Source organism: Rhinatrema bivittatum, chromosome 5 (genome assembly GCF_901001135.1).
Source record: "Rhinatrema bivittatum chromosome 5, aRhiBiv1.1, whole genome shotgun sequence".
Classification (NCBI taxonomy): domain Eukaryota; kingdom Metazoa; phylum Chordata; class Amphibia; order Gymnophiona; family Rhinatrematidae; genus Rhinatrema; species Rhinatrema bivittatum.
In genome coordinates this window covers 71,860,539-71,886,412 of record NC_042619.1, presented here as the reverse complement: position 1 = coordinate 71,886,412, position 25,874 = coordinate 71,860,539, and the positions used below count along the sequence as shown (strand labels likewise).

At 45.1% G+C, this 25,874-nt stretch overlaps 1 protein-coding gene across 3 annotated transcripts in view; it reads left to right on the top strand.

The window, feature by feature from the left end:
* The window catches only part of GUCY1A2 (guanylate cyclase 1 soluble subunit alpha 2), a 549,703-nt gene that overhangs the window by 60,077 nt on the left and 463,752 nt on the right, over positions 1 to 25,874 (top strand). For all 3 annotated transcript variants that reach the window (XM_029602441.1, XM_029602443.1, XM_029602442.1), the window contains exon 3: positions 25,086 to 25,213. In XM_029602441.1, coding sequence (XP_029458301.1) covers positions 25,086 to 25,213 — 128 coding nt within the window. The remainder of the gene's footprint in view (positions 1 to 25,085; positions 25,214 to 25,874) is intronic.

Here is a 25,874-nt window from a genome sequence, read left to right as displayed (position 1 = left end):
AGTAGATTTATTGCCCACAGCTAACATTCTAGCTAGGGGAACATAAAAAACATTCATAAAATATTAAACATTGTACACAAACATATACATGAGAAATGAACCGACTCGTTAAGTGAAGTGATTAAACCCCACGAACCACACAGAAACCTTTTTTCTGCCAACAAAGGATTCCTGTCAATCCCCCCCTGCTGCTCCACACAACTGACCTCAGTGTGCGACCATGCAATCTCCCTCACAAGCCCCAAACTCTGGAACACACTACCGACTGAACTAAGACTACACCCAGCTAGAAAACCTTCAAGAAAGAACTGAAAACATGGCTGTTCACCAGAGCCTACCAAACCTCACACTGACACTACCATCTCCCTCCCTCACACCAATTTGACAGATCCATTCCCATCCCAAAGACAACCAACTGTACGTTCCAACCCAATACTTACCCCTTCTTATACATTACCGATACTAATCTGAAACTCTCCATGATCTACCAATTTGACACACCAATGTTATGATATTAACGACACCATGTTTACAACTATTCATTTTACATGCCTATAACTTTATAATATAACCTATGTTTTATTCTTATACCCTTGTTACCCTTGAAAATTTACGTTATATTGAATGTTCTACTAACTTATAAGAACCTCACCTCTTACACTAGTTAACACCATATCACTTGTATCATATGAAATAACCCATTTCCACAAGTTAACCACATTACCTATGCAAAATCGTTAATCATGTTAACCAAATGAAAAAATTGTAAATCGTTGTGATGGCTAAACCGAACGACGGTATGTAAAACTCTATACATAAAATAAATAAATAAAATAATTACATAAAGAACTCAAACAGATCAGACAACAATGCTAGATTGACAAATGATCTGATTACTGCTCTATTTCCAACCAGTAAAAAAATGTTATATGTTTATACAGCATTATTTATCGCCTGAGTGAACAAAAAGGTTTTGAACTGTTTCCTAAAAGTAGATAAATATATCTGAGATAAATATATCTGAGATAAATATCTATAAAATATATGAAATAAATATATATAAAATATATGAAATAAATATATCTGAGATAAATATATCTCAGATCTTAATTGATCAGGAATAGAATTCCAGAGTTGGGTGCCAGCTACCATAAAAGTTCTACAATGAGTTTTGGCTAATCAAATTTGTCACATAGATGGTATTACTAGAAGATTATAACTGAGGCAGTTGATAAGTCTTCAAAACTGAACCGAAAAAGGCAGACGGGTCACTATACAGGCCTTTTATGAATTAAAACCTGTATCTTACATTTGGCTTCCTTTTGATTACTTTTATGCCAGAACCCCATTATAGTTACCCAACATTACAGGATGAGAACTCTTTCTCCATGGATAATGGTGCAAGGGAAGTGAGAAGAGAACTCCTAAGATGGGCAAATTGACAATAATATTCATTGCCATCATGATTTGGATGTTGTTTTTGAATTTTGGTATTGTGGCCTGGATCATCCTTTTTTAAGTTACAGTAAAAACTATTCCATTTGAATGCCTATTACAGACTTGAGTGGTTTTTTTCCTACCAGTTCACTCCTTTGTTCCTCCAGGTTTCTCCCAATTGTTCTGATTTTGGCTTTCCTGCTATTGTTCTTCATAGTTTGGCACCTTCTGGAGAGTTTTGAGTGTAATTGTGAAATTGTCACAAAGGTGGTGATAGACAATGCCAGGTGCCCCAAAAGAGAAATCATCCTCCCCATCCAGGTTCTTGTAGCCTGGTTTGGCCTCTGTTGGAAACAGGATGCTGGGCTTGATGGACCCTTGGTCTGACCCAGCATGGCAATTTCTTGTGTTCTTATGTTCTTAGACCTGAACCCGGACCTGTAGCACTGCAGTCTAGGATAAAGCACCACAACGGGGGAACAGCTACACAAAATTCCCAATATTCTATTTTCTTTTTTGACTGCCACTGCCACACACAAAGCTGAGGATGTCAGTGTATTGTCCACAATGACTCCAAGATCCTTTTCCTGGGTGGTGACTCCTTGGAACCTAGCATTGTTTACCTTTAGCTTGGATTAATTTTACCTATGTGCATTACTTAGCATTTGTCCACATTTAATTTCATCTGCCATTTAGGTGCCCATTTCCTCAGTTTTGCAAGGTCTTTCTGCACTTCCTTAAAGTCTGCTGTTGTTTTAACTATTATATTCTATTTTTGTGTCATGTGCACATTTAATCACTTTATTCATTGCTCTCTTTTCCAGATAGTTAATGAATAAGTTAAACAAACTGGTCCCAGATCCCTGAAGTACTCAACTATTTACCTCTCTCCATTGAAAAAAATGATCATTTAGTCCTACTCTTTGCTTCCTATCATTTTATCAATTACCAATTCACAGTAAGACACTGCCTCCTAGCCCATGACTTTTTACTTTTCTCTGGAGTCTCTCATGGGGTTCTTTATCAAGTGCCTTCTGAAAATCTAAATACGGTTATATCCTTAATCTATTATTCTCCACTGCTACTGTTCCTGCTGCCTTCAAACATGTGATGTTCATACCACCCCTTTAAAAAACCTCACTGGATCCTACCTATCGTGTTTCCCCAAAAATAAGACCTAGAAGAGATTTTGCTGAATTCTTAAATATAAGACCTCCCCCGAAAGTAAGCCATCCCTTGTAAACAGGGGCAGATTGACCTATCAGGGGATTGGGCTTCCCCCGGTGGGCCGGGCAATCCTGTGACGTCATTTTTTTTTTTTTTAAATAAAGTTTCCAAGGTATTAGGGGCAGACGCGAGCAGTGGTATCCCGAGGGGAGCCAATGCCCCCGGGCGCAAGGAGGCTCATACGGCTGCTGAGCCTCCTTGCCCGAAGAAAAAGATCGCGTTCAAACGCGCTGATGATCTTCCTCCTTCCTGCCTGTGCGACCCCGGAAGTAAACGTTGCCGGAGCCACGTGGGCAGGAAGGAGGAAGAGCATCAGCGCGTGCAGAAGAGGAGGAGCCACCGCGGGCTGCTGCAAATCCCAAGTCGCAGTGGCCCAAGAAGAGGAAGAGGCCTGGTAGCAGGGCCGAGGAAGAGGAACAGGCCCGGTAGCAGGGCTGCCGTGGCCAGAGAAGTTCAGGGCTGCTGCAGAGCCCATCCTGCGGCGACCCGCGAAGAGGAGGCCCAGAGGTGAGAGAGAGGCTGAGGGTCTGTAGAGGGTGTTTGCATGCGTGTATGAGATGAGTTGAGAGATTGTGTGTGGGAGTGAGGATCTGAATGTTTGCAGAGGCAGCTTGTGAGAGCCTCTGTGTGTGTGAGAGAGACAGCATGTGACAGTGAGAGCCTGTGCTTGAGCAAGACAGCAAGTAGGAGTGAGAGAGAGCCTGTGTGTGTGAGTGTCAGAAAGCATGTGCCAGTGAGAGACTGTGTGTGTGAATGATTGTATGAGAGACAGCATGTGACAGTGAGAGCCTGTGTGTGTGTGTGAGAGAGAGAAATGCATGTGAGAATGAGAACCTGACTGTGTGTTTGAGTGAAGAAGATGGAGAGAAAAGAAATATGGAAGAAAAAAGGACAATATAAAAGGAATTGGCAAAAAAATAAGAAAGGGAAGGTGGAAAAAAAAAGCCTGTGACCAACCGATTAGAAAACTAACATCAGCCAGCAAAGGTAAAAAAATAAATAAATTACTTTTTAGTGTTTGGCACATGTAATCTTTGGGAATGTGCAAGAATAGCACTTTCTCTATGCGGATCTCACAATGTACGAGATCAGCATGGAGAAAGTGGAAGCCCACGGGGCTTGCACAGAGGAGGCAGCAGAATGGGCTTCAGTGTCAGTAGAAGCAATCGGCGCCTCCCCAATAGCCATGTGGCAGCAGTGACAGTGGCAGCAAGATTACTGACATCTGGGGATGGTGGCAGTACCAGTTGGGGGACCCCTTCCAAGCAGTGTGCAGAGGTTCAAAAGCAGCAGAGTCAGCCCAAGCTGACTACCATGAATGCTGCACACTCTTACCTCTCTCTGACAGCACACTGGTGAGGCATGGCTGATGCAGGGGCAGCCAGCAGCTCTATTAGACATCCCCTGAAAATAAGGCCTAGTGCATCTTTGGTAGCAAAAATTAATATAAGACACTGTCTTATTTTGGGGGAAACAGGGTATGGTCCCATCTTGCTCCTCCCTTTTTCCTCTAAACTACTTAAATGTGCTGTTCACTGCTGCTATCTTGACTTTCTTACATCTCAAACATCCTTGATCCACTCCAGTCTGGTGTTTGGCCTCTACATTCAACTGAAACAGCCCTTGCCAAAGTCTCTAGTGACCTGTTTATGGCTAAAGCCAAAGGCATTTACTCTGTCCTTAACCTCCTTGATCTATCCGCAGCTTTTGACACTGTTGATTGCCACCTACTCCTCAATACTCTGTCCTCATTTAAATTTCTGGACTCTGTCCTGTCTTGGTTTTCTTCTTACCTCTCTCATTGCATTTTTAGTGTTTCTACTGGTGGTTCCTTCTCTACTGCGATTCCACTATCAATTGGTGTGCCTCAGAGTTCTGGCCTGGCTATCTTTTTTTCTCTCTATGCACTAATTCCTTTGATACTCTGATTTCCAATACCATTTTTATGCTGACAGCTCCCAGATTCACCTCTCTATACCAGAAATTGCATCAAGAATCCAGTCCTGGATCTCAGCCTGCTTGTCTGACATTGGTGCCTGGATGACCCTCCACTACCTTAAACTCAACATGGCAAAATAGAGCTCCTTATCTTTTCCCCCAAGCCCACCTCCCCTCTTCCTCCTTTCTCTATTTCTGTGGATAACAAGATCATCCTTTCAGTGTCTTCAGCCCATAACCTAGGAGTCATTTTCAACTCCTATCTCTCCTTCTCTACACATATTCAAAACTCTGCTAAAACTTGCCATTTCATTTGCTTTAACATTGCCAAAATCAGTCCCTTCCTTTCTGAATTCAGTAACAGAGCCCTTATCCACTCTCATCACCTTCCGCATAGACTATTGCCATCTCTATACTCTAACTTAAATTCAGCTGCATGACTTATCTTTCGCCAAAGTTGCTACACCCATATTACCCCTCTTCTGAAGTCACTACATTGGCTCCCTATCTGTTCCCGCATACAGTTCAAGCTCCTCTTAAGCACCTACAAGTGCCTTCAGCTCCTCACTTCTCTTATATCTCTCTCTGCATTCCTCCTCGTACACTAGGCTCAGCAGGCAAGTCTCTCCTATCTATGCTCTTTTCTACTACTGCCAATTTCCAACTCCATGCCTTCATCTGGCTACACCATGTGCTTGGAATAGACTTCCTGAACTGCTGTCTCATGCTCCCTCTCTCACCTTGTTTAAATCCCATCTAAAGACCCATCTTTTTGAGGCTGCTTTTAAATCTTAGGCCTGATTGCTCTTAGCCTCATTAATTGACTTTTTAACCATTGTCTTACTTTATGAAATGCCCTGTATATTTGTCTTATTAGATTGCAAGCTGTATTGAGCAGGGACTGTGCTTTTTTGTGTGTCATTTGCACAGTGCTGCATACGTCCTGCAGCAGTATAGAAATTTAAGTAGTAGTACATTTGCATTTCAGGTTCTCATAAATAAAGGCAGATTTGAATGACAGGCTATCAGTAGCAGAGCTAATTTCAGATTTGAATTCCTTTAGAACCTAGGGGTTAATACCATTAGGTCCCAGTTATTTGCTACTTTTTGTGAATTTGCTTTCGAATCTCTTCCAGATTAAGACTGATTTGGTTTATTTCCTTTCAGTCATCACCTACAAAGAATGAGTCATTCATGGGTATTTTTCCAGCATCATCTTCTGTAAAACCAAAGCAAAGAATACATTTTGTTTTTCTGCTTTTGCCTTATTCTCCTGCTGTACTCTTTACCTCCATGTGCCCCGCCCTCCCCATTAATCTAAATGTCTAATTGACTCTCTTGCAGGTTTCTTGTTTTTAAATGTATTTGAAAATATTAGCTTTTGCCCCTTTGACAAGTTTCTTCTCAAATTCTCTCTTGGCTGCTTTATTAATGTTTTACATCTAAGTTGGTAGAGCTTCTGTGCCTACTTATTTTCCTCATGAAATTCTCCTTTCCATTTTTTAAAAAATCATCTAAACAGTTTGTCCAGTTAAGTCTGGCACTTAGCTGGACAAACAGCAAGATTTTAAAGTCCTGCTGTACTCACTGCCACTGATTTATCTGGGTAGGTTTAGCCAGATAAAACTTACCCTGATTTCATTTATTTATTTAAAATTTATATACCTCATATCAAAATTTCTATGCTGTTTATAGATAAACATTCATAAAAATCAATAAAACATACTTAACTAAAATTATTGAACAACAGATTAATAAAACAATACAAATATAACAACAAAATCAATAAAAAGATGAAAAAAAATCACATTTTGCCTATCTCTGCTCATAGATTTGGAATCTGAAGTTAAATACCAACCTGTTTGAGCAAAATACCAACTACCCAGTTCTCCAAAAGGACATAGAAGATGGACAATCCAAACCTATTTCCCTTTGATAAATCAGAGGTGTTCTAGGGGCATTTTGTGATGGCACTACCTTATCTAGATAACTCAGCTGGATAAAACTGATATTCAGTGTTATCCAGATAAGTTTGGTCATGCTGTAGACCAGTCCTTAGCTTATCCAGATAAACAAATAATAGGGTATATTCGGTGGGACAACTGCACCTCTGAATATCCCGTTTAAGTTACAGCTGAATATAGGCCACCATATTATAATTAAGGAATATTGTTTAAATTTGGGGAATAAAGAGATAGCTAATCATTTTCTAGGAACATTTCTAAGTTGCATTATTTGTATTAAACTACACTTTGAGGACAATTTTCAAAATATTTTACCCAGGTGACTAAATAGAATGTAAATTAAATTTACATGTGATGAGCACTATCGGCTGTGCAGTTGTTTGGGTGCCCTTTACGGATGTGCTAATCCATTTATTGCATCAGGTGCTAGTTTAGCATGTCCAAAATATGCATCCAATCATGTGTAAAACTGCACTAGGCTAAGCGCACTTTATTGCATCGGCTTACCTGTCTATAACAAGCACACCTGTGTAATCATTTACCCTTCCATACCAAAATAAATGTTCTTTGTATATTATTTTTCTGCCAGTAGTTCATTTATCTTATTTATTTATAAACATTTATATTCCGCCTATAGCAGCAAACCATGCAAAGTAGATCCTAATTTAGAATAAAACAAATATAAATTCACAGTAAAATAAAATTCAAAAGTCATCAACTATCAATAAAACAAAATTGACCTTCATATAACATAATAAAAATAAGATCACGATTCCGGAAATGCTGCCTGAAACAATAGTGCTTTCAACTGTTTACGAAAATGTTTTATATCATCAACCACGTGAAGAGTATTCCGCAAAGATGGACTAATAGCAAAAAAAGGCTTGGCGAGTTTCACAAAGTCATGCTTTCTTAATTGAAGGGACATCAAGAAGACATTTTCTTTGGAACCATAAAGAATGAGTAGGCTGATAAATGTTTAATAAAGTCAATAAATATTTTGGGCCATTCTGTTTAAAGTTTTAAAAATCATTAACAATAGTTTAAATTCAATCTGCTGTTTCACTGGAAGCCAGTGAAGTTCTTTCAGTAATGGCATTATGTGTGAGTCCAAGGCTGCCCACCAAAAATTAGATGTGCCGCAGACTTTTATGCAATCTGGAGGGCAAGCATAGAAAATTTGGGAAGCCCAGTATATAAAGAATTACAGTAATCTATCACTGTAATCACAAAGGCTTGTACTACAGTGCAAAAATCCCTTTGAACTAAAATTTCAAATGATGCAGTATCCAGAGCTTATAACAGCTAGACCTTAAAATTTGGGTAATTTGTGGTTTGAAAGAAAGTTGAGTATCAAAGAAGAAGCCAAAATTACAAACAATCTCTTTAAAATGAATAGTGGTACGCAAGAAAGAGAGGAAACAAATTACTTTGGGCAGAAACTTAGGATCCCTTGTAAAGCAAATCATCTCTGTCTTCTCCAGATTTAGCATAAAATGATTATATGTCATCCAGGAGTGCATAAGTGACAAGCTGTCTGTTATTGCTTTTAACACTTGACATAAGTTTTTCTTCATTGGAATAAACAGTTGAATATCATCAGCATAGATTTTGAACATTAAAGTGTTCCTATCCAATGTAGAGCATAATGGCTGCAAATAAATATTAAAAACTGCTGCAGAGAGAACAGACACTTATGGTACCCCAGAAGAGAGCACAATCTAAGTAGATCACCAAGGCAGACAAATTGCCTGTCCAAAGATGGAGAAATACTGTGAAGTGTAGGAAGCGCATAACTGAGATGTGTAGTAGTAGAGAGTGTAGGCTGAGCTCGGGTATACTATGTGGTAGTAGAGAGGGGACTGGACAATTGAGAGAGATGGAGAGTACATGAGAGGGAGGGGCGAAGCTCAGTTTCCATATGTGATAGTAGAGACTGGATTGGACAATACAGAGAGAGAAGGGCGGTGCTAGAGAGTACAGGGAGAGAGAGAGGGGCAGAACACAATTTCCATATAGAGAGGGGGCAGTGCTGGAGAGTGGGACAGAGCTGAAGAGCAGAGCGAGGGAGAGAGGCAGAGCTCAATTTGCATACTGGCGATGCAGGCATGGGGCAGCTTTCCACTTTATTATAGTTAGATGCTAATAAAAATGACAGCACTGCAAAATTGTCGATGACATCTCTAGAAACAAAAAAAGACTTATCCAACAACAAGGTGACTTATCACAAGATGATGGGCTCATTGATCATCAAGATGGAAATCAGTGTATAATTGTGCCTGCACTGTCTACTGCGCTTTGGGGTAGATTTTAAAAGAAGCGCGATCAGCCTACTTTTGCTTGCGCATCAGACTCAAGCAAAAGTACGCTGGATTTTAGTAGATACGCGCGGAGCCGCGCGTATCCACTAAAATCCTGGATCGGCGCGCGCAAGGCTATCGATTTTGTATAGCCTGCGCGCGCCGAGCCGCGCTGCCTCCCCCCGTTCCCTCCAAGGCCGCTCCGAAATCGGAGCGGCCTCGGAGGGAACTTTCCTTTGCCCTCCCCTCACCTTACCCTCCCTTCCCCTACCTAACCCACCCACCCGGCCCTGTCTACACCCCCCCCTTACCTTTGTCGGGGGATTTACGCCTCCCGGAGGGAGACGTAAATCCCCGCGCGCCAGCGGGCCTGCTGCGCGCCGGGCCGCGACCTGGGGGCGGGTACGGAGGGCGCGGCCACGCCCCCGGGCCGTAGCCACGCCCCCGTACCCGCCCCCAAAACGCTGCCGACACGCCCCCGGAACGCCGCGACGACCGGGCCCGCCCCCCCGACACGCCCCCGACACGCCCCCCTCCGAGAACCCCGGGACTTACGCGAGTCCCGGGGCTCTGCGCGCGCTGGGAGGCCTATGTAAAATAGGCTTCCCGGCGCGCAGGGCCCTGCTCGCCTAAATCCGCCCGGTTTTGGGCGGATTTAGGCGAGCAGGGCTCTGAAAATCTACCCCTTTGTTAGCAGCAAGGTCCGGTCATGGTAGTATTAATGAAAATGATGCCAAAGACATTGATTTCCAAATTATGCCGAACTCAATACTCAGAGAGATATATTTAAAATGTTCCAATTTTTGAGTTTGTTAAATGTTTTACTTTAAAATTTTTAAATTGGACCTTCATAACACCCCACGGATGAGCACTTTCGCTCAATGGGCCAGATTTTTAAATCTACGCCCGATTTTATAAAATGCGGAGTCAGCGTGCGCTGAGCCCTAGGGGAGACCCGATGGTTTTCCCTGTTCCCTCCGAAATTGGAGCGGCCTCAGCGGGAACTTCCTTCTGCCCCCCCCCACCTTCCCCTCCCTTCCCCTACCTAACCCGCCCCCCAGCCCTATCTAAAACCCCCTCACCTTTGTTGGTGAAGTTACGTCTGCCTCTGGGCAGGCGTAGGTTGCACGCGCCGGCACGACTGCTGTGCCGGAGGCCTCGGTCCTGCCCCGCTCCCAGGCCCGCCCACTTCCCACTCATTTTTTCAAACCCCGGGACATACGCGTGACCCGGGGCTTGCGCGTGTCGCCGGGCCTATGCAAAATAGGCTCGGCGCGAGCAGGTACAGGTTTTGGGGTTACGCATATAACCCTTTGAAAATCTACCCCAATATTTTTACCGCTACGGGGTCAAAATATTGAGCAAAAGTGCTACTTATCCATGGGGTGTTATGAAGGTCCAATTTAAAAATTTAAAAATTCAAAAAGTAAAAAGATTTAACAAACTCAAAAATTGGAACATTTTAAATATATCTCTCTTGAGTATTGAGTTAGGCGAAATTTGGAAATCAACGTCTTTGGCATAATAATTACTCTCGTTGGTTAAGGGAAGTTTTTTCATAATAATATTGGTGTTTTATTAGTAGTAATAGTATTAATGAAAAGACAGGGGAAAGGCAGCTGACATTAGGGATGTGAATCGTTTTCCATATCGTCTTAACGATAGAAATCGTGTGGCAGGGCAAGAAAATCGTCTTAGGCACGATTTTTTAGTTAAAAAATCGTTAAAAATCGTTTTTTCCGATTAGTGCGCACTAACTCGAGTTAGTGCGCACTAACTGGGAGTTAGTGCGCACTAACTGAAAATGATACAATTTGACACTTTTCAGGTCAGTTAAGGTCAGTTTAGGAATGAATATGTATTCCTATTGGCTGCCCTCTTATTTATTCATGTTACCAAGTTTCCTACTGACAGTATATGAGGGATGGGAAATGGAAACAGTTGGTAGCTTGACAAAACAAGTAATGTGATCAGTCAATGTGACTAGAACTTGTGCCCTAACCCTGATACCAGGGGTATTGTGATCTTCCTGCACACAGTGCCCTATCCCTATTAATACCAGGAGTGTTGTGATCTTCCTGCACACAGTGCCCTATCCCTAATACCAGGGGTGTTGTGATCTTCCTGCACACAGTGCCCTATTCCTGATACTGGGGGTGTTGTGATCTTCCTGCACACAGTGCCCTATTCCTGATACCGGGGGTGTTGTGATCTTCTTGCACACATCCCGATATCAGGGATAGGGCACTGCATGCAGGAAGATCACAACACGCCTGGTATTAATAGGGATAGGGCACTGCATGCAGGAAGATCACAACACCCCTGGTATCAGGGATAGGGCACTGTGTGCAGGAAGATCACAATACCCCGGAGGAGTGAGGGTCAGGCAGCTCCCCCCTGTCTGTGAAGCCAGCCTCTCACTAGTAATGCAGGGAGGGAGCTGTCTCAGACTTCACCATCCTCCCCCCCCCCCCTTACCCACACACCATTCACTAGCTGGGACATGGGGGAAGTCAGGAGTGAGGGTCAGGCAGCTCCCCCCTGTCTGTGAAGCCAGCCTCTCACTAGTAATGCAGGGAGGGAGCTGTCTCAGACTTCACCATCCACCCCCCCCCCCCTCACCCACACACCATTCACTAGCTGGGACATGGGGGAAGTCAGGAGTGAGGGACAGGCAGCTCCCCCCTGTCTGTGAAGCCAGCCTCTCACTAGTAATGCAGGGTGGGAGCTGTCTCAGACTTCACCATCCCCCCCCCCCCCCCCCTCACCCACACACCATTCACTAGCTGGGACATGGGGGAAGTCAGGAGTGAGGGTCAGGCAGCTCCCCCCTGTCTGTGAAGCCAGCCTCTCACTAGTAATGCAGGGAGGGAGCTGTCTCAGACTTCACCATCCTCCCCCCCCCCTCACCCACACACCATTCACTAGCTGGGACATGGGGGAAGTCAGGAGTGAGGGTCAGGCAGCTCCCCCCTGTCTGCGAAGCCAGCCTCTCACTAGTAATGCAGGGAGGGAGCTGTCTCAGACTTCACCATCCTCCCCCCCCCCCCCCTCACCCACACACCATTCACTAGCTGGGACATGGGGGAAGTCAGGAGTGAGGGTCAGGCAGCTCCCCCCTGTCTGTGAAGCCAGCCTCTCACTAGTAATGCAGGGAGGGAGCTGTCTCAGACTTCACCATCCACCCCCCCCCCTCACCCACATACCATTCACTAGCTGGGACATGGGGGAAGTCAGGAGTGAGGGACAGGCAGCTCCCCCCTGTCTGTGAAGCCAGCCTCTCACTAGTAATGCAGGGAGGGAGCTGTCTCAGACTTCACCATCCTCCCCCCCCCCTCACCCACACACCATTCACTAGCTGGGACATGGGGGAAGTCAGGAGTGAGGGTCAGGCAGCTCCCCCCTGTCTGTGAAGCCAGCCTCTCACTAGTAATGCAGGGAGGGAGCTGTCTCAGACTTCACCATCCTCCCCCCCCCCCTCACCCACACACCATTCACTAGCTGGGACATGGGGGAAGTCAGGAGTGAGGGTCAGGCAGCTCCCCCCTGTCTGTGAAGCCAGCCTCTCACTAGTAATGCAGGGAGGGAGCTGTCTCAGACTTCACCATCCTCCCCCCCCCCCTCACCCACACACCATTCACTAGCTGGGACATGGGGGAAGTCAGGAGTGAGGGTCAGGCAGCTCCCCCCTGTCTGTGAAGCCAGCCTCTCACTAGTAATGCAGGGAGGGAGCTGTCTCAGACTTCACCATCCTCCCCCCCCCCCTCACCCACACACCATTCACTAGCTGGGACATGGGGGAAGTCAGGAGTGAGGGTCAGGCAGCTCCCCCCTGTCTGTGAAGCCAGCCTCTCACTAGTAATGCAGGGAGGGAGCTGTCTCAGACTTCACCATCCTCCCCCCCCCCCTCACCCACACACCATTCACTAGCTGGGACATGGGGGAAGTCAGGAGTGAGGGTCAGGCAGCTCCCCCCTGTCTGTGAAGTCAGCCTCTCACTAGTAATGCAGGGAGGGAGCTGTCTCAGACTTCACCATCCTCCCCCCCCCCCTCACCCACACACCATTCACTAGCTGGGACATGGGGGAAGTCAGGAGTGAGGGTCAGGCAGCTCCCCCCTGTCTGTGAAGCCAGCCTCTCACTAGTAATGCAGGGAGGGAGCTGTCTCAGACTTCACCATCCTCCCCCCCCCCTCACCCACACACCATTCACTAGCTGGGACATGGGGGAAGTCAGGAGTGAGGGTCAGGCAGCTCCCCCCTGTCTGTGAAGCCAGCCTCTCACTAGTAATGCAGGGAGGGAGCTGTCTCAGACTTCACCATCCACCCCCCCCCCCCCCTCACCCACATACCATTCACTAGCTGGGACATGGGGGAAGTCAGGAGTGAGGGACAGGCAGCTCCCCCCTGTCTGTGAAGCCAGCCTCTCACTAGTAATGCAGGGAGGGAGCTGTCTCAGACTTCACCATCCTCCCCCCCCCCTCACCCACACACCATTCACTAGCTGGGACATGGGGGAAGTCAGGAGTGAGGGTCAGGCAGCTCCCCCCTGTCTGTGAAGCCAGCCTCTCACTAGTAATGCAGGGAGGGAGCTGTCTCAGACTTCACCATCCTCCCCCCCCCTCACCCACACACCATTCACTAGCTGGGACATGGGGGAAGTCAGGAGTGAGGGTCAGGCAGCTCCCCCCTGTCTGTGAAGCCAGCCTCTCACTAGTAATGCAGGGAGGGAGCTGTCTCAGACTTCACCATCCTCCCCCCCCCCCTCACCCACACACCATTCACTAGCTGGGACATGGGGGAAGTCAGGAGTGAGGGTCAGGCAGCTCCCCCCTGTCTGTGAAGCCAGCCTCTCACTAGTAATGCAGGGAGGGAGCTGTCTCAGACTTCACCATCCTCCCCCCCCCCTCACCCACACACCATTCACTAGCTGGGACATGGGGGAAGTCAGGAGTGAGGGTCAGGCAGCTCCCCCCTGTCTGTGAAGCCAGCCTCTCACTAGTAATGCAGGGAGGGAGCTGTCTCAGACTTCACCATCCTCCCCCCCCCCCCTCACCCACACACCATTCACTAGCTGGGACATGGGGGAAGTCAGGAGTGAGGGTCAGGCAGCTCCCCCCTGTCTGTGAAGCCAGCCTCTCACTAGTAATGCAGGGAGGGAGCTGTCTCAGACTTCACCATCCTCCCCCCCCCCCTCACCCACACACCATTCACTAGCTGGGACATGGGGGAAGTCAGGAGTGAGGATCAGGCAGCTCCCCCCTGTCTGTGAAGCCAGCCTCTCACTAGTAATGCAGGGAGGGAGCTGTCTCAGACTGGTATCAGGGTTAGGGCACTGTGTGCAGGAAGATCACAACACTCCTGGTATTAATAGGGATAGGGCACTGTAAGAGATGACTGTAGTAGATTGAATAAAGATCTGATGTTTCTGCTCTCCTCACACCAAACAAAAACAACACACAAGCAGAGAAGCCCTTCTTACAAAGCTGAGCTAGTGAGTTAAGTAGGAGGAAAAGTAAACATACTGGTGCCAGTGTGGCTACTTAAAAAATACACTTACCAACAATCAATTACATATATTTGAACTGTGTACAGTTCCAGCCAGGACCACCTTTCTAAAATGCACAGTGATTGGCAAATTCAACATGCACTAGCAATTCAGGTGCCTGCTAACAAAAATAATAAACAAACAAGTTCTAGTCACGTGAGTGCTGATCATTACATTACTTTTTTTGTCAAGCTTCCAACTGTTTCCATTTCACATCCCCCCAACCATATTGGTAACATCAATAGATAAGAGCACAGCCAGCCAATAGGAATACATACATACATATTCATTCCTAAGTGACCTTTACTGACCTGGGAAGTGTGAACACTTTGTTTCATTTTCTGTTGGTGTTCGTTAGTTTCCAGTTCCATTTCCCATCCCCCCAACCATCACCTCAGTGGTAACCTTGGTAATATCAATAGATAAGAGGGCAGCCAGCCAATAGGAACACATATTCATTCCTAACTGACCTTCAGTGACCTGGAAAGTGTTTATTTGTATCATTTTCAGTTAGTGCGCACTAAATCGAGTTAGTGCGCACTAACGGGGAGTTAGTGCGCACTAACTCGAGTTAGTGCGCACTAACACGATTTAACGATTTTTAACGATAAATCGTTAGAATTTCTATTGTATCGTGTTCTATAACGATTTAAGACGATATAAACATTATCGGACGATAATTTTAATCGTTGAAAAACGATTCACATCCCTAGCTGACATACTCCCAGGCTATGGTGGTGAACAGTGTGGGTGGCACCAGGTGCAAGGGTATCCTGTGGTCTGTGTGGGCTGTTCAGAAGTCTTGGTTCAAGTGAAAGGTAGCCTATGCCAGCAAGTCACTGTACCCGCCGTTGCCTCAGGTACAAAATTAGATTGTAAGCCCTGTGGGGATAGGGAAATACCTACAGTACCTGAATGTAATCTGATTTGATGTACACTTTGAAGTGCTGAAAAGCGGAATATAAAAAAATCTAAATAAATAAACAGAATTTCAAGTCAGGGCTCACTATCTCTTTGTCCTCAGGCCTCTACCCCACCCTTCTCACCATAATTCTGAGCCTAAGACATTCTTTTATAAGTAGCACTTCTAATGCTAACAGCTGCCTTTACTCACTCTCATTTGAGACCCTATATTTTGGGCCTGCAGTTTTCCTCTATCTATCCAGTGAGACAGACGGACCTGGTCTAGGACTGATATTATTCTACCCTCAGTGTCTGGGATACAGGCCTTATTATAAGTCTGAGATTTTCACCCTTCATAATTGTGGTTCACCCTGTGTTTGTTCTAGTTACAAACCGACACCTAAAGGAAGAATCTCAAAACAATTCCCCTTATGTTTCTCTTAAGTTTATTTTTAGTTTCCTTATAAATCAGTAGTGCAACTGAGATGCAATCCCAAACTATTTTTTTTTTGGTTCAAAATCAAACATCGAGTTAACACCAGCTCAGTTCCCCTAGACATTTTCTCTTTCGCTTTTTAATCACAAATCTTTTCAGTGTTTTGTCTTGGAAAGCACATCAAAGTAACACATACTTCAGCTTGCACGCATTTTTTTTTTTCAGTTACTCATCCGACAGGTACATTGTCTTCATCTAAGAGGCACTGTGCCCTACTTTGCGGGAAAAAAAACCCACAGAAGGCAAAACAGCTGTTTGCTCCAGCTTCCTCTTTCAATTAAGATTTACTCTCTCTAAAAAAAACAAAACAAAAAAACCCCAATTTCCTTGAGTCAGGTAGCCATTTCTAATTACAGTTGACACAATAGTTTTCTGAGTTACAATCACTCAGTAGTGTAGCCCTCACACTTGGCAGCAGTGCTTCAGTTAAAAAAAACGCAAACCAAAAAAAACCCCTAGATGCAAAAATGCAGCAATACTTCAGCCCCACGGAATTTCAACCCTTCCTCCATAGAAATGTCTCGCGGGGACCTATACCTCCAGAAACCCTTTTCTGCTTAATTTTTCATTCTTAATTTTCTAAATTCTCCCAATCACTAATGGGTTCTAATCCTTAGCTGCTTTTTAAAAGGAAGGGGGCTTAACTTTAGTGGTTCCTCTCTCTCTCTCTCTCTCAGAGGTTTCTTCCAGGGTTTGGCGTGGGAAGATTTTCAGGTGTTCTGCTGCTCCTGGTTCTCCAGCTCCCATGACCTCCTCTTTTCTGTCTAAACCACTCCTCTTCTAAGCAGCTGACAGCCAATTATAATAATTCTGCTGAATCAGGGGCGGTTTTATAATGAGGCAGGGTGAGGCGGCCACTTCAGGCAGGTGTCTATGTGGGGCGGGAACTGTGTGCGAAATCCAATGAGAAAGGAGATTTGTTCGGAAACGACCAATGGAGGAGGGTAGAAGCAGTGAGGGAGGTGGTCCTTGCTAGTGTAGCGAGTAGTGTGGCTAGGGAAAGGAGTGGTGGTTGGCGGAGGAGGTGCGGAAAGTACCGGTGCCGGCTTCGCACGTGTTGCGGGCGGAGGAGCTCGTCCTTCGGTGGAAGAGGTGCAGGAGAGCAAGCTCGTCCTATGGAGCTGATAGAGGTGAGAGCACTCGGAGGTGAGGTTCTGCATTTCTCAGGGAGGTGGCTGGAGCCTAGAAACCTACCTTTCTGCCCCTACCGATTCTCTCTCTATCGACCCTTTTCCCACCCTAGGGAAGAGAAATGTGACCCGGTTGGAGAGAGTGAAGCTGTGTTCCCAGGGGGGAGGGGTGTGCGTGTGTGGGAATTTGAAATCTTTTCAGTGAAGAGGCGTGTATGCGTGTCCCAGTTGGAGGGGTTGGAACTCTGTCCCCAGCATAAGAGAAGTTTTTGTGTTTGTGTGTGTGCATGGGAGGAAGGGAAAAAAGAGAGAGAGAGAGTGTGTGTGTATGTGTGTGTGTATATATATCTAGGGGGGCTTGAGTCCTTTATCCTAGGTAAGGGGCATTTGTGTCACTGGGGGTGGGTGGGCAATATAGATCATTTTATCCAGGGTAAAGGGAATGTGTATGTGAGTGTCTCGGGGCAGGGGTTGGAGCCGTTTATCAGAGTTAAGGGGAGAGTGTGTGATGGGAGTGGGGTGGTGGGAGCTCATTATCAGAGATGAGGGATGTTTATGTATGTTTGTGTCATGGGGGAATGGTTGGAACTCTTTATCTGGGTTAAGGGGAGTGTGTGTGTGTCTCTATATGTGTGCCCAGGGGGAGTTGGAACCCTTTAGTTGGGATAAGGGAAGTTCGTATGTGTATGTGCTCTGGAGGGGAGGGGTGCTGGAGCCTTTTACCTAGATAAGGGTTGTGTGTGTGTGTGTGTGTGTGCGCGCACGCGCATGCTGGGGCAAATGGCGGGGAAGGAGTTTATGCAGCATCAGGGGAAAATGTGTGTGTCCTGGAGGGATTGGGACCTTTTACCTGTGATAAGGGGGAGTGGTGTGTGTATGTATGTGCTGGGGCTATAGAACCTTTATCCAGGATAAGGAAGAGTGTGTGTCCTAGGGCAAGCAGAGTGGAGGTTAGAACCCTTTACCTAGGGGTGGTTCTGTAATGAGGGAGGGGTTCTGCTGGTGGCACTCTCCTTTCTTTTTCGATCCTCACCCATCCCCAACCCCCTGTGAGCAACAGGCCTGGGCAGGAGGAAGAGAAAAGGCTTTGTGCCCGCAGGTGGAGCATAGCCCACCAGCAGCAGGAGGAAAGAAGAGATCTAGCAGTAGCAGCAGCAGCAAATAAGGGTCCCTGACTGCCTACTGAGCTCATCCCTCTCACAACCACAACAGAAAGGGGAGATTGAGCCTGATGGACAGCATGTGTGGGTATGTATGTGATATAGCATGGGTTACATGAGAGAGAGCATCTGTATGTGTATGTATGAGAGAGCATCTGTGTGTGTGCATGTGTGTATGAGAGCATGTACCTGTGAGAGCATGTGTAAGAGCATCAATGTGTATGGGTGAAAGCAAATGTATGTATATGTATGAGAGAGCTTCTCTGTATGTGAGAGCATCTGCGTGTGTATGAGAGAGAGTATCTATGCGAGTGCCTAAGTGCATAAGAACATAAGAAAGAACATAAGAAATTGCCATACCGGGTCAGACCAAGGGTCCATCAACCCCAGCATCCTGTTTCCAACAGTGGCCAATCCAGGCCAATCCAGGCAAGTACCCAAAAGCTAAGTATATCCCATGCTATTGGTGCTAGTATAGAGATGTGATTTGGCTGAACCTTTCGGTTTGGCCTTTGTTATCGGCCTGCCGCGGGAAATTTAGTTTCCGGTTCGGGCCGATTTGTTTTTGGCTGTCCCGATCTGAAACCCCCCCCCCCACCCCAACCCTTCAGATTTAATTAATTACAATTCCCCACCCTCCCGACCTCCCAAAAACTTGCCTAAAGTCCCTGGTGGTCCAGCGGGGGTCCCAGGAGCGATCTCCCGCTCTCGGGCCGTCAGCTGCCAGTAAACAAAATAGTGCCGGTGGCCCTTTGCCCTTACCATGTGACAGGGGCTATCGGTGCCATTGGCTGGCCTCTGTCACATGGTAGGAGCAATGAACAGCCGGCGCCATCTTAAAATGTTTAGAAACATTTATTCTTTTTATTAATATGGTTTTACTATTATGATTGTTTTATATTTTTTTATTTTTTCTTTGATCTTTTATGAGGAATGGTATTTCTGTTTTTCTGTTATTGCACTGCATTGTGGGCCAGATTTTAGTATCTACGCCCGATTTTATAACATGCGTGTGCAGCCGCGCGCATGTTATAAAATCTGGGGTTGGCGCGCAAGGGGGTGCACACTTGTGCACCTTGCACGTGCCGAGCCCTAGGGGAGCCCCGATGGCTTTCCCTGTTCCCTCCGCCCCCCCACCTTCCCCTCCCTTCCCCTACCTAACCCGCCACCCAGCCCTACCTAAACACCCCCATACTTTTATTTTGGAAATTGCGCCTGCCTCTGGGCAGGCGTAGGTTGCACGTGCTGGCCAAGTGCCGGTGCGCGATCCCCCAGTACAGGGGTAAAGGAGTCAGAATGGCGATGATGGGGTGATGGAGACAAATTGGAGGGGATAGGGGATAGGAAAATGTGAAATTAAATGGAAGAGGAGAGTAATAAGTCATTGTGGAGTTGATGAGAAATTGTTGAGAGAGGGAGAGTGGGAGTGGGAGAGAAAGACAGATAGCAGGAGATTGATGGGAGGGAGCAATCCAGTTTGGGGGAGAGAAGCAATGGAGATAAGAGATGGGGAAATTAAATTTTGGAACAGGGAGAACTGACAGGTGAACATTGAAGGAAACAAATGAGAAAGAAGAAGGGATGAGATCCATGTATGCGAGGATAAAGTGAAATGATGTTTTTAGAGCAGAAATGAGGGAAAGGTAGATGTCAGAGAGGGGAGGAATTGATGAAGAGAGGAGAGAGAGAGAGAGAAAAATAAATGTAAGATAGAAAGGGAGGCCTGTGTGAGGATGACTGAGTGAAATCTTGTGGGCTAGAGCAGGAACCACACTGACTCTAGCCTGTTCTCATCCAGTTTCAACTTTTATTAATAAAGTCAGCAAATACAACTAACCAAAACTGTCAACCTTGGCAGAATATTTGCAGCACAACATTTCAGAGAGGATCAGTAGCTTCTACTCCTGGAGTCATGGGGGCCTCTTGATCCCAGCTGGGCTCTGCCTCTTAACCTGCCCAGCAGGGTCCCGCCCAAAGAACTCTCTCCTTCTATGGGATTTAAGATGGACCAGGCATCTAGCCAAGTCCCACACAGGTTAAGGAGGGATAGGCCGCTCCTTCACAGCCTGTAAAAAGAAATTAGGAGAAGACAGATGGGGACATCAGGACAAAAGAGAAAGAGACAATGGTAGAAATAAGCATTTTATTTTCAGTCTAGGAACTGAAATATGTAACACAGTGATCTGCTGTATGGCTCCTAGAGCAAACCGGATTCTATGCAGGCTGTGATGGCTTTTATTGGATTAATGAAAATACTATCCAAACATGTTATATATGAGCTATCGAGATGACATAGGTCCCTTCTTCAGATGTGAATAATGTCTCTGATGTGACATCTGAAGAAGGGACCTCCGTAGTTTCAAAAGCTCATGCAATATTTTTAGATTATTTGTATGCTGATCCAGCAAATGGTTTCAGAATCTGTGTAGAATCCCATGATTGGAATATAAATTTTCACTGTTAAGTAATTTTTGTTCTAGATAGCATGTATTTGTTATTAGGTGGATGGGGTGGATTACTATCTAATTTTGTGAAAACAGAGTGCTTCATCAGGTGGAAGAGACCTGATGAGAGCCTCTTGATAAGAAATTGGCAGCACGTCATTGATCATATAAGAATCAGCTAATAGGGATGTGCAGAGCAAAAGTTTATGTTCATAAGTCCATAAGTCGAAAAGGGGTCCCATTTGCGGTCAATATGGACATATGGAGAATTCCATAAGTTGAGTCTATGTCCATACATGCAAATAAAAATTTAAACCCCTCACCCTCCTTAATCCCCCCCCCAAGACTTACCAAAACTCCCTGGTGGTACAGCAGGGAGTCAGGACGCCATTTATGACCTCCTTTGCGAGGAGCACGTGACGCCGACGTCACGTGGGGGGGTCAGGAGGCCCCCCCAAGCTGGCCAAAAGTTCCTTTTGGGTGCAACGAGGGTCCCCCGGAGCGATCGTGCGGGGAATCACGTGACGTCGGCGTCACTCCGACGTGACGCCAACATCACATGATTCCCCGCGCGATCGCTCCGGGATCCTCGTTGCACCCAAAAGTTCCTTTTGGCCAGCTTGGGGGGGTCAGGAGGCCCCCCCAAGCTGGCCAAAAGTTCCTTTTGGGTGCAACGAGGGTCCCCCGGAGCGATCGCGCGGGGAATCACGTGACGTCGGCGTCACTCCGATGTGACGCCAACATCACATGATTCCCCGCGCGATCGCTCCGGGATCCTCGTTGCACCCAAAAGGAACTTTTGGCCAGCTTGGGGGGGTCAGGAGGCCCCCCCAAGCTGGCCAAAAGTTCCTTTTGGGTGCAACGAGGATCCCGGAGCGATCGCGCGGGGAATCACGTGGCGCCGCGTCACTCCGACGTGACGCCGACGTCACGTGCTCCTCGCAAAGGAGGTCAGAAATGGCGTCCTGACTCCCTGCTGTACCACCAGGGAGTTTTGGTAAGTCTTGGGGGGGGATTAAGGAGGGTGAGGGGTTTAAATTTTTATTTAGGACCAACAATCGCGATTTCCAACTTATTCAACATAGCTATGTTGAATAAGTTGGAAATCCGATCGTTTTCGCCTCATCACTTTTTTAAGTTAATAAAAAAAAAAAAGTTGCGTTTTACATTTAAGTTCAAAACGAATGCACACCCCTATCAGCTAATGCAGTTTCCCCCCTTGGCTCTTCCAGTGTAGTTGATGCTGATTTCTTATATTGTTCCCATACGTCCAGCGGGATCTTGGTAACACTAACATCCTGTGTTTTTACAGGATTGTTCTTGAGGTGGGAAAGGGGGGGGGGGGGTGTCGATCATGATTGTTGAATTTAATTATCAAAATTTCAGAGGGAGACGCCTGTGCCTTAAGTCTTTTAAATCCCTGGCAATGCCTCTGGTCTTAAGCATTGGCAATTTTAGAAGCTGAGACAACTTGCAGATTGGAATAAGAAGATGAGCCATATAATGTATTTACTATACTATCTAAGAAATTATTCTCGGTATTTAAAGCATCCTATGAGTTTGAAGACACCTCATGGGCATGCCCACAAGAAACTTGTTTCCATAATATACATATTTTTTTTCAACTTAGCATCTTATTCTAATGTAAGGTCCCCAAAAGAGATTATGTTGCAGGGTGACCCTGTAGAAGGGTCATGCTAGGCATAGTAGGATAGAAGTATTACCTTCCTTCCTCAGCACCCTCACTGGATATTCCTCCAATGGGATATTCCAGATCTTTTTGTTAGTGAATGATCTCCCTAGGATTAAGTTAGAAGAAGAGCTGTGACAGTTCAAGAGGAGCTTTTTAACCCTTTATTTACTGCATCAAATCTGCAGGCCTTGGCGAAAAGACTTGCTCCATCTTTCCTTCATAGGACAGAGGTTACCCAAAAGCATCACATGCAAAGGAGCTCATAAGATCAACAGGCACCATTTTGAAACCTGGCACCAATGAAGAAGGAATGAGTGGGGATCGCTCCTGCCCCCAGAAAACCAGCCCATTGCTGGGGTAGGATTTGGAGTGGCAAGGGGGTGAAGGGTATGGGCTGCTCACAAATGGTCATGCTAATGGATTTTAGGGGTCATGGGAGTGGGGTTTAGAGGGAACAGGGCATCACAAACGGTTTTATTTATACATTTATTGTCCATGGGGTGACCAGGCTATGTCACAAGTGGGGGTGGGTGGGGAAGGCCACAGGACCACCAGGCTATGGAGGGGGTTAAGGGGCAATTCAACCACCAGGCCATGCCAGTTACATGCAGGTGGGTGGGGGCCACTCAGCTATCAGATAATACCACTTATGTGCAGAAAAGCTGGGAGGGGATACTCATCATCAGGCCATCTGGGTATGTTTTGAAGGGGTGATCACATTGACTGCAAGGCCTTTTTAACTGTATGTTCTATGGATCCCGGGCCACATTTATGCATTATCACGGCCAGGAACATGCAAGTTTCCTGGCCATGACAATGTGAAAAAACTTTCTCATGCAGTTTAACTATGAATGATAATGAGTTTGGCATTCATTAACATCTTTTGCACAATTTCACAGAAAATGGCCGCTAATCCATGGAAAATAGCATGGCTTAGTACATCAGAATCTAACAGAGAATTTTGTTTACCAGTTCTAGAAAGAACAGATTACAGATATCCATCCTTCCTTCCTCTTCTTTCTCTCCTTTTGTTCTTTCTTAGGCAGATCGTTCTTAGTTTATTGTTGACTTCACTAAAATGAATTTGCAGTAAAGAAGAAACACCTTGACAGAAAGGCATTTTCCAGCTACTAAGCCATCGTGAGCTTTTATTGTTCGATGCTTGCGAGTACTTTCAGGACATACTGAGCTATGCTTTCAGTCACATGCAGCTGATGCCATCATTGGATTTTGCCGGAAACATATTTTCCCTGGATCATAAGTTATTATTGAAAGCTGTAAATGGGTACAGGCTTGATGAGAATGTGTATGCTAGAAGGAGAACGCAAAAGCAGTAAGGTGATGAATAGGGCTTGCAGGGGTTCCCATGAGCTCTTTCTTAAATAGTTGTATGAAAATGTGGTGCAAAACTAGAGAGAGTTGTTTGAGGAGAAGTTAGCAGTAGAGTTGTTTTAGTTGCCACTAGCCTTTAGATAGATAGATAGATACTGTACATATATGTGTATATATATATATATATATATATATATACATACACATACAGCGAGAGAGACTGTATATATATATATATGGATGGATAGATAGATAGATATTATGACCTATGAGTTCCCAAAGGAAGCCTTCTTTGGCCCAATGAAAATATTAAGAATTCAAGTTGTAAAATTTGAGAGACTGGAATTGTACCCAACGTACTTGGCTTAAGAGAAAGCTTTCTTCTTGTCACGGTATGCACAAAACAAACTCATTTGGAGATACTAATCAAGAGATAGGGAGGGATAATGCAGTATTATTAGGGCTTCAGTTTTCAGCTATTTGTAAGCATAAGAGTTCCATATTGAGTGGTGCAGCAGGCAAGGGAAGTTACCTGGCACTGAATATACCCACTTGAAGATACCTGCTTAACTTTAGGAGAGTGGTTTGCTTGTCCAGACTGACCCAGCTACATTTATCTGGATAACACTGAACACTGGATAACCTCCAAGAATGCACCATTCTCTCTTTTTTTCATCCAGTGAAATTTGATATGGGTAGAAAAAATTAACCAGGGCAAATTTTCACCAGACGGCAGAGTGGTTAAATATAAATCTCAGGGTTTCTTCAGGCAACTTCAAAGTTACCTTGATAAATTCTCTTCAATATCGACTTCTACATTTTTTTTATTTTTAGACTGTTTTAGAATTTTACCTTTATATGTAAAGATATTGGTATTTTGGGGCATAGGGGCTAACTTTTCAAAATGATTGTGGCTGCTAAACTTGACACAAATTACTCCTCCCTGGACACAGTGAAGGAGTTTTCTGAGCACTGGGAGTTCTCGAGCACCCACTGCCCCCACAGAGCTGGTTCCTGTGATTTAGGGTATTTTTCAGACTCAGTAGGAGGATGAGATTAGAGACCCGCTGGCTAATGAAATGTATTTATTATTCACATTGATGAATCACTTTTTAATTAACTTTATTTCTTGATTGATTGCAAAATCATTAAAAAAAACAAAAAAAAACACACCGCGAAGCTTTTCCAAAAAGCTCAATGTGATTTACAATGTATTAATTGGACAAAAAGCATAAATCGTGCAGCAAAGGAGCAGTCAGCGCAAAATAAGTGCAAAGAAAGTGCGGTGGGTTTAAGGCAGGCAAGGGGTGGGACAAGTTGAGAGATTACTGGGAGAAAACCTGTTTTTCCGGTGTTTATCCAATAAATATTGATTTCAGGTTTCTTCTTTTTTATATCTGGGGTGTCTTATTGGTGTTTATTGGTTAAAACCTAGAAACAAAAACCCTGTGTATGATGTTAACCCTCCAGAATCAGTTTATATAATACATGTGTGACTGTCAAATCTTTTTAAGTTACAGAGATACAGATGCAGAAAGGAATTTTCACAATGTGTCTAATAGATGCTCCTATGCAGGCCATTCTGGAAATGATGAAGCTGGGAACGTCTCAGGAATTCTCCAGTGCACAGCTAACATACTTGGTATGTACTGTTGTAACACCTAGAATTTTCTTTGGTTTAAATTCCATTTTTTTTTCTGAGATAGACTTTGAAATAATGACTTTAAGGAGGCCTGACCCAACTTGGAACAGGTTGCATGCTGCCATTTTATCCAGTATGTCATAATGTGAAATTATGAATTCAAAAACTAGCATTCATAAGAATAGGGAGCCCAATTTTATAACAGCCCACATAAGGCTAAAAGATGCCTGCGCAAAGTAAGGTAATTTTAAAAGGAGTTATACATGTAAATGTAACATACCATCGTAGCTATTTTAAAAGCCTATGGACAATTCCATGGCATATATTGTAGCAATTTTCAAAAGCCCACTTACACAGGTCACGTGCATTTGCATGTGTAAAGCCAAATTTTAAGTGTGCAAATGCTTTCTAAAATCAGGTCCAAAGCATGTAAATGTTTTCCCCATCCTGAGAATGCCCCTGTGCAATATACGCAAAAGTACATGCAAAATTGCTTCCATGCATACTTTCATGCATACATCCCTCGGGGTAATTTTCAAAAAGCCCATTTCCACGCATAAAACTGTTGCTTTTGCAAATGCTTTTGAAAATTTCCCCCATATGTGCTTTTGTAAGGACACTGAGAAGATGGAAGCGGATCAGAGAAGGCCTACTAAAATGA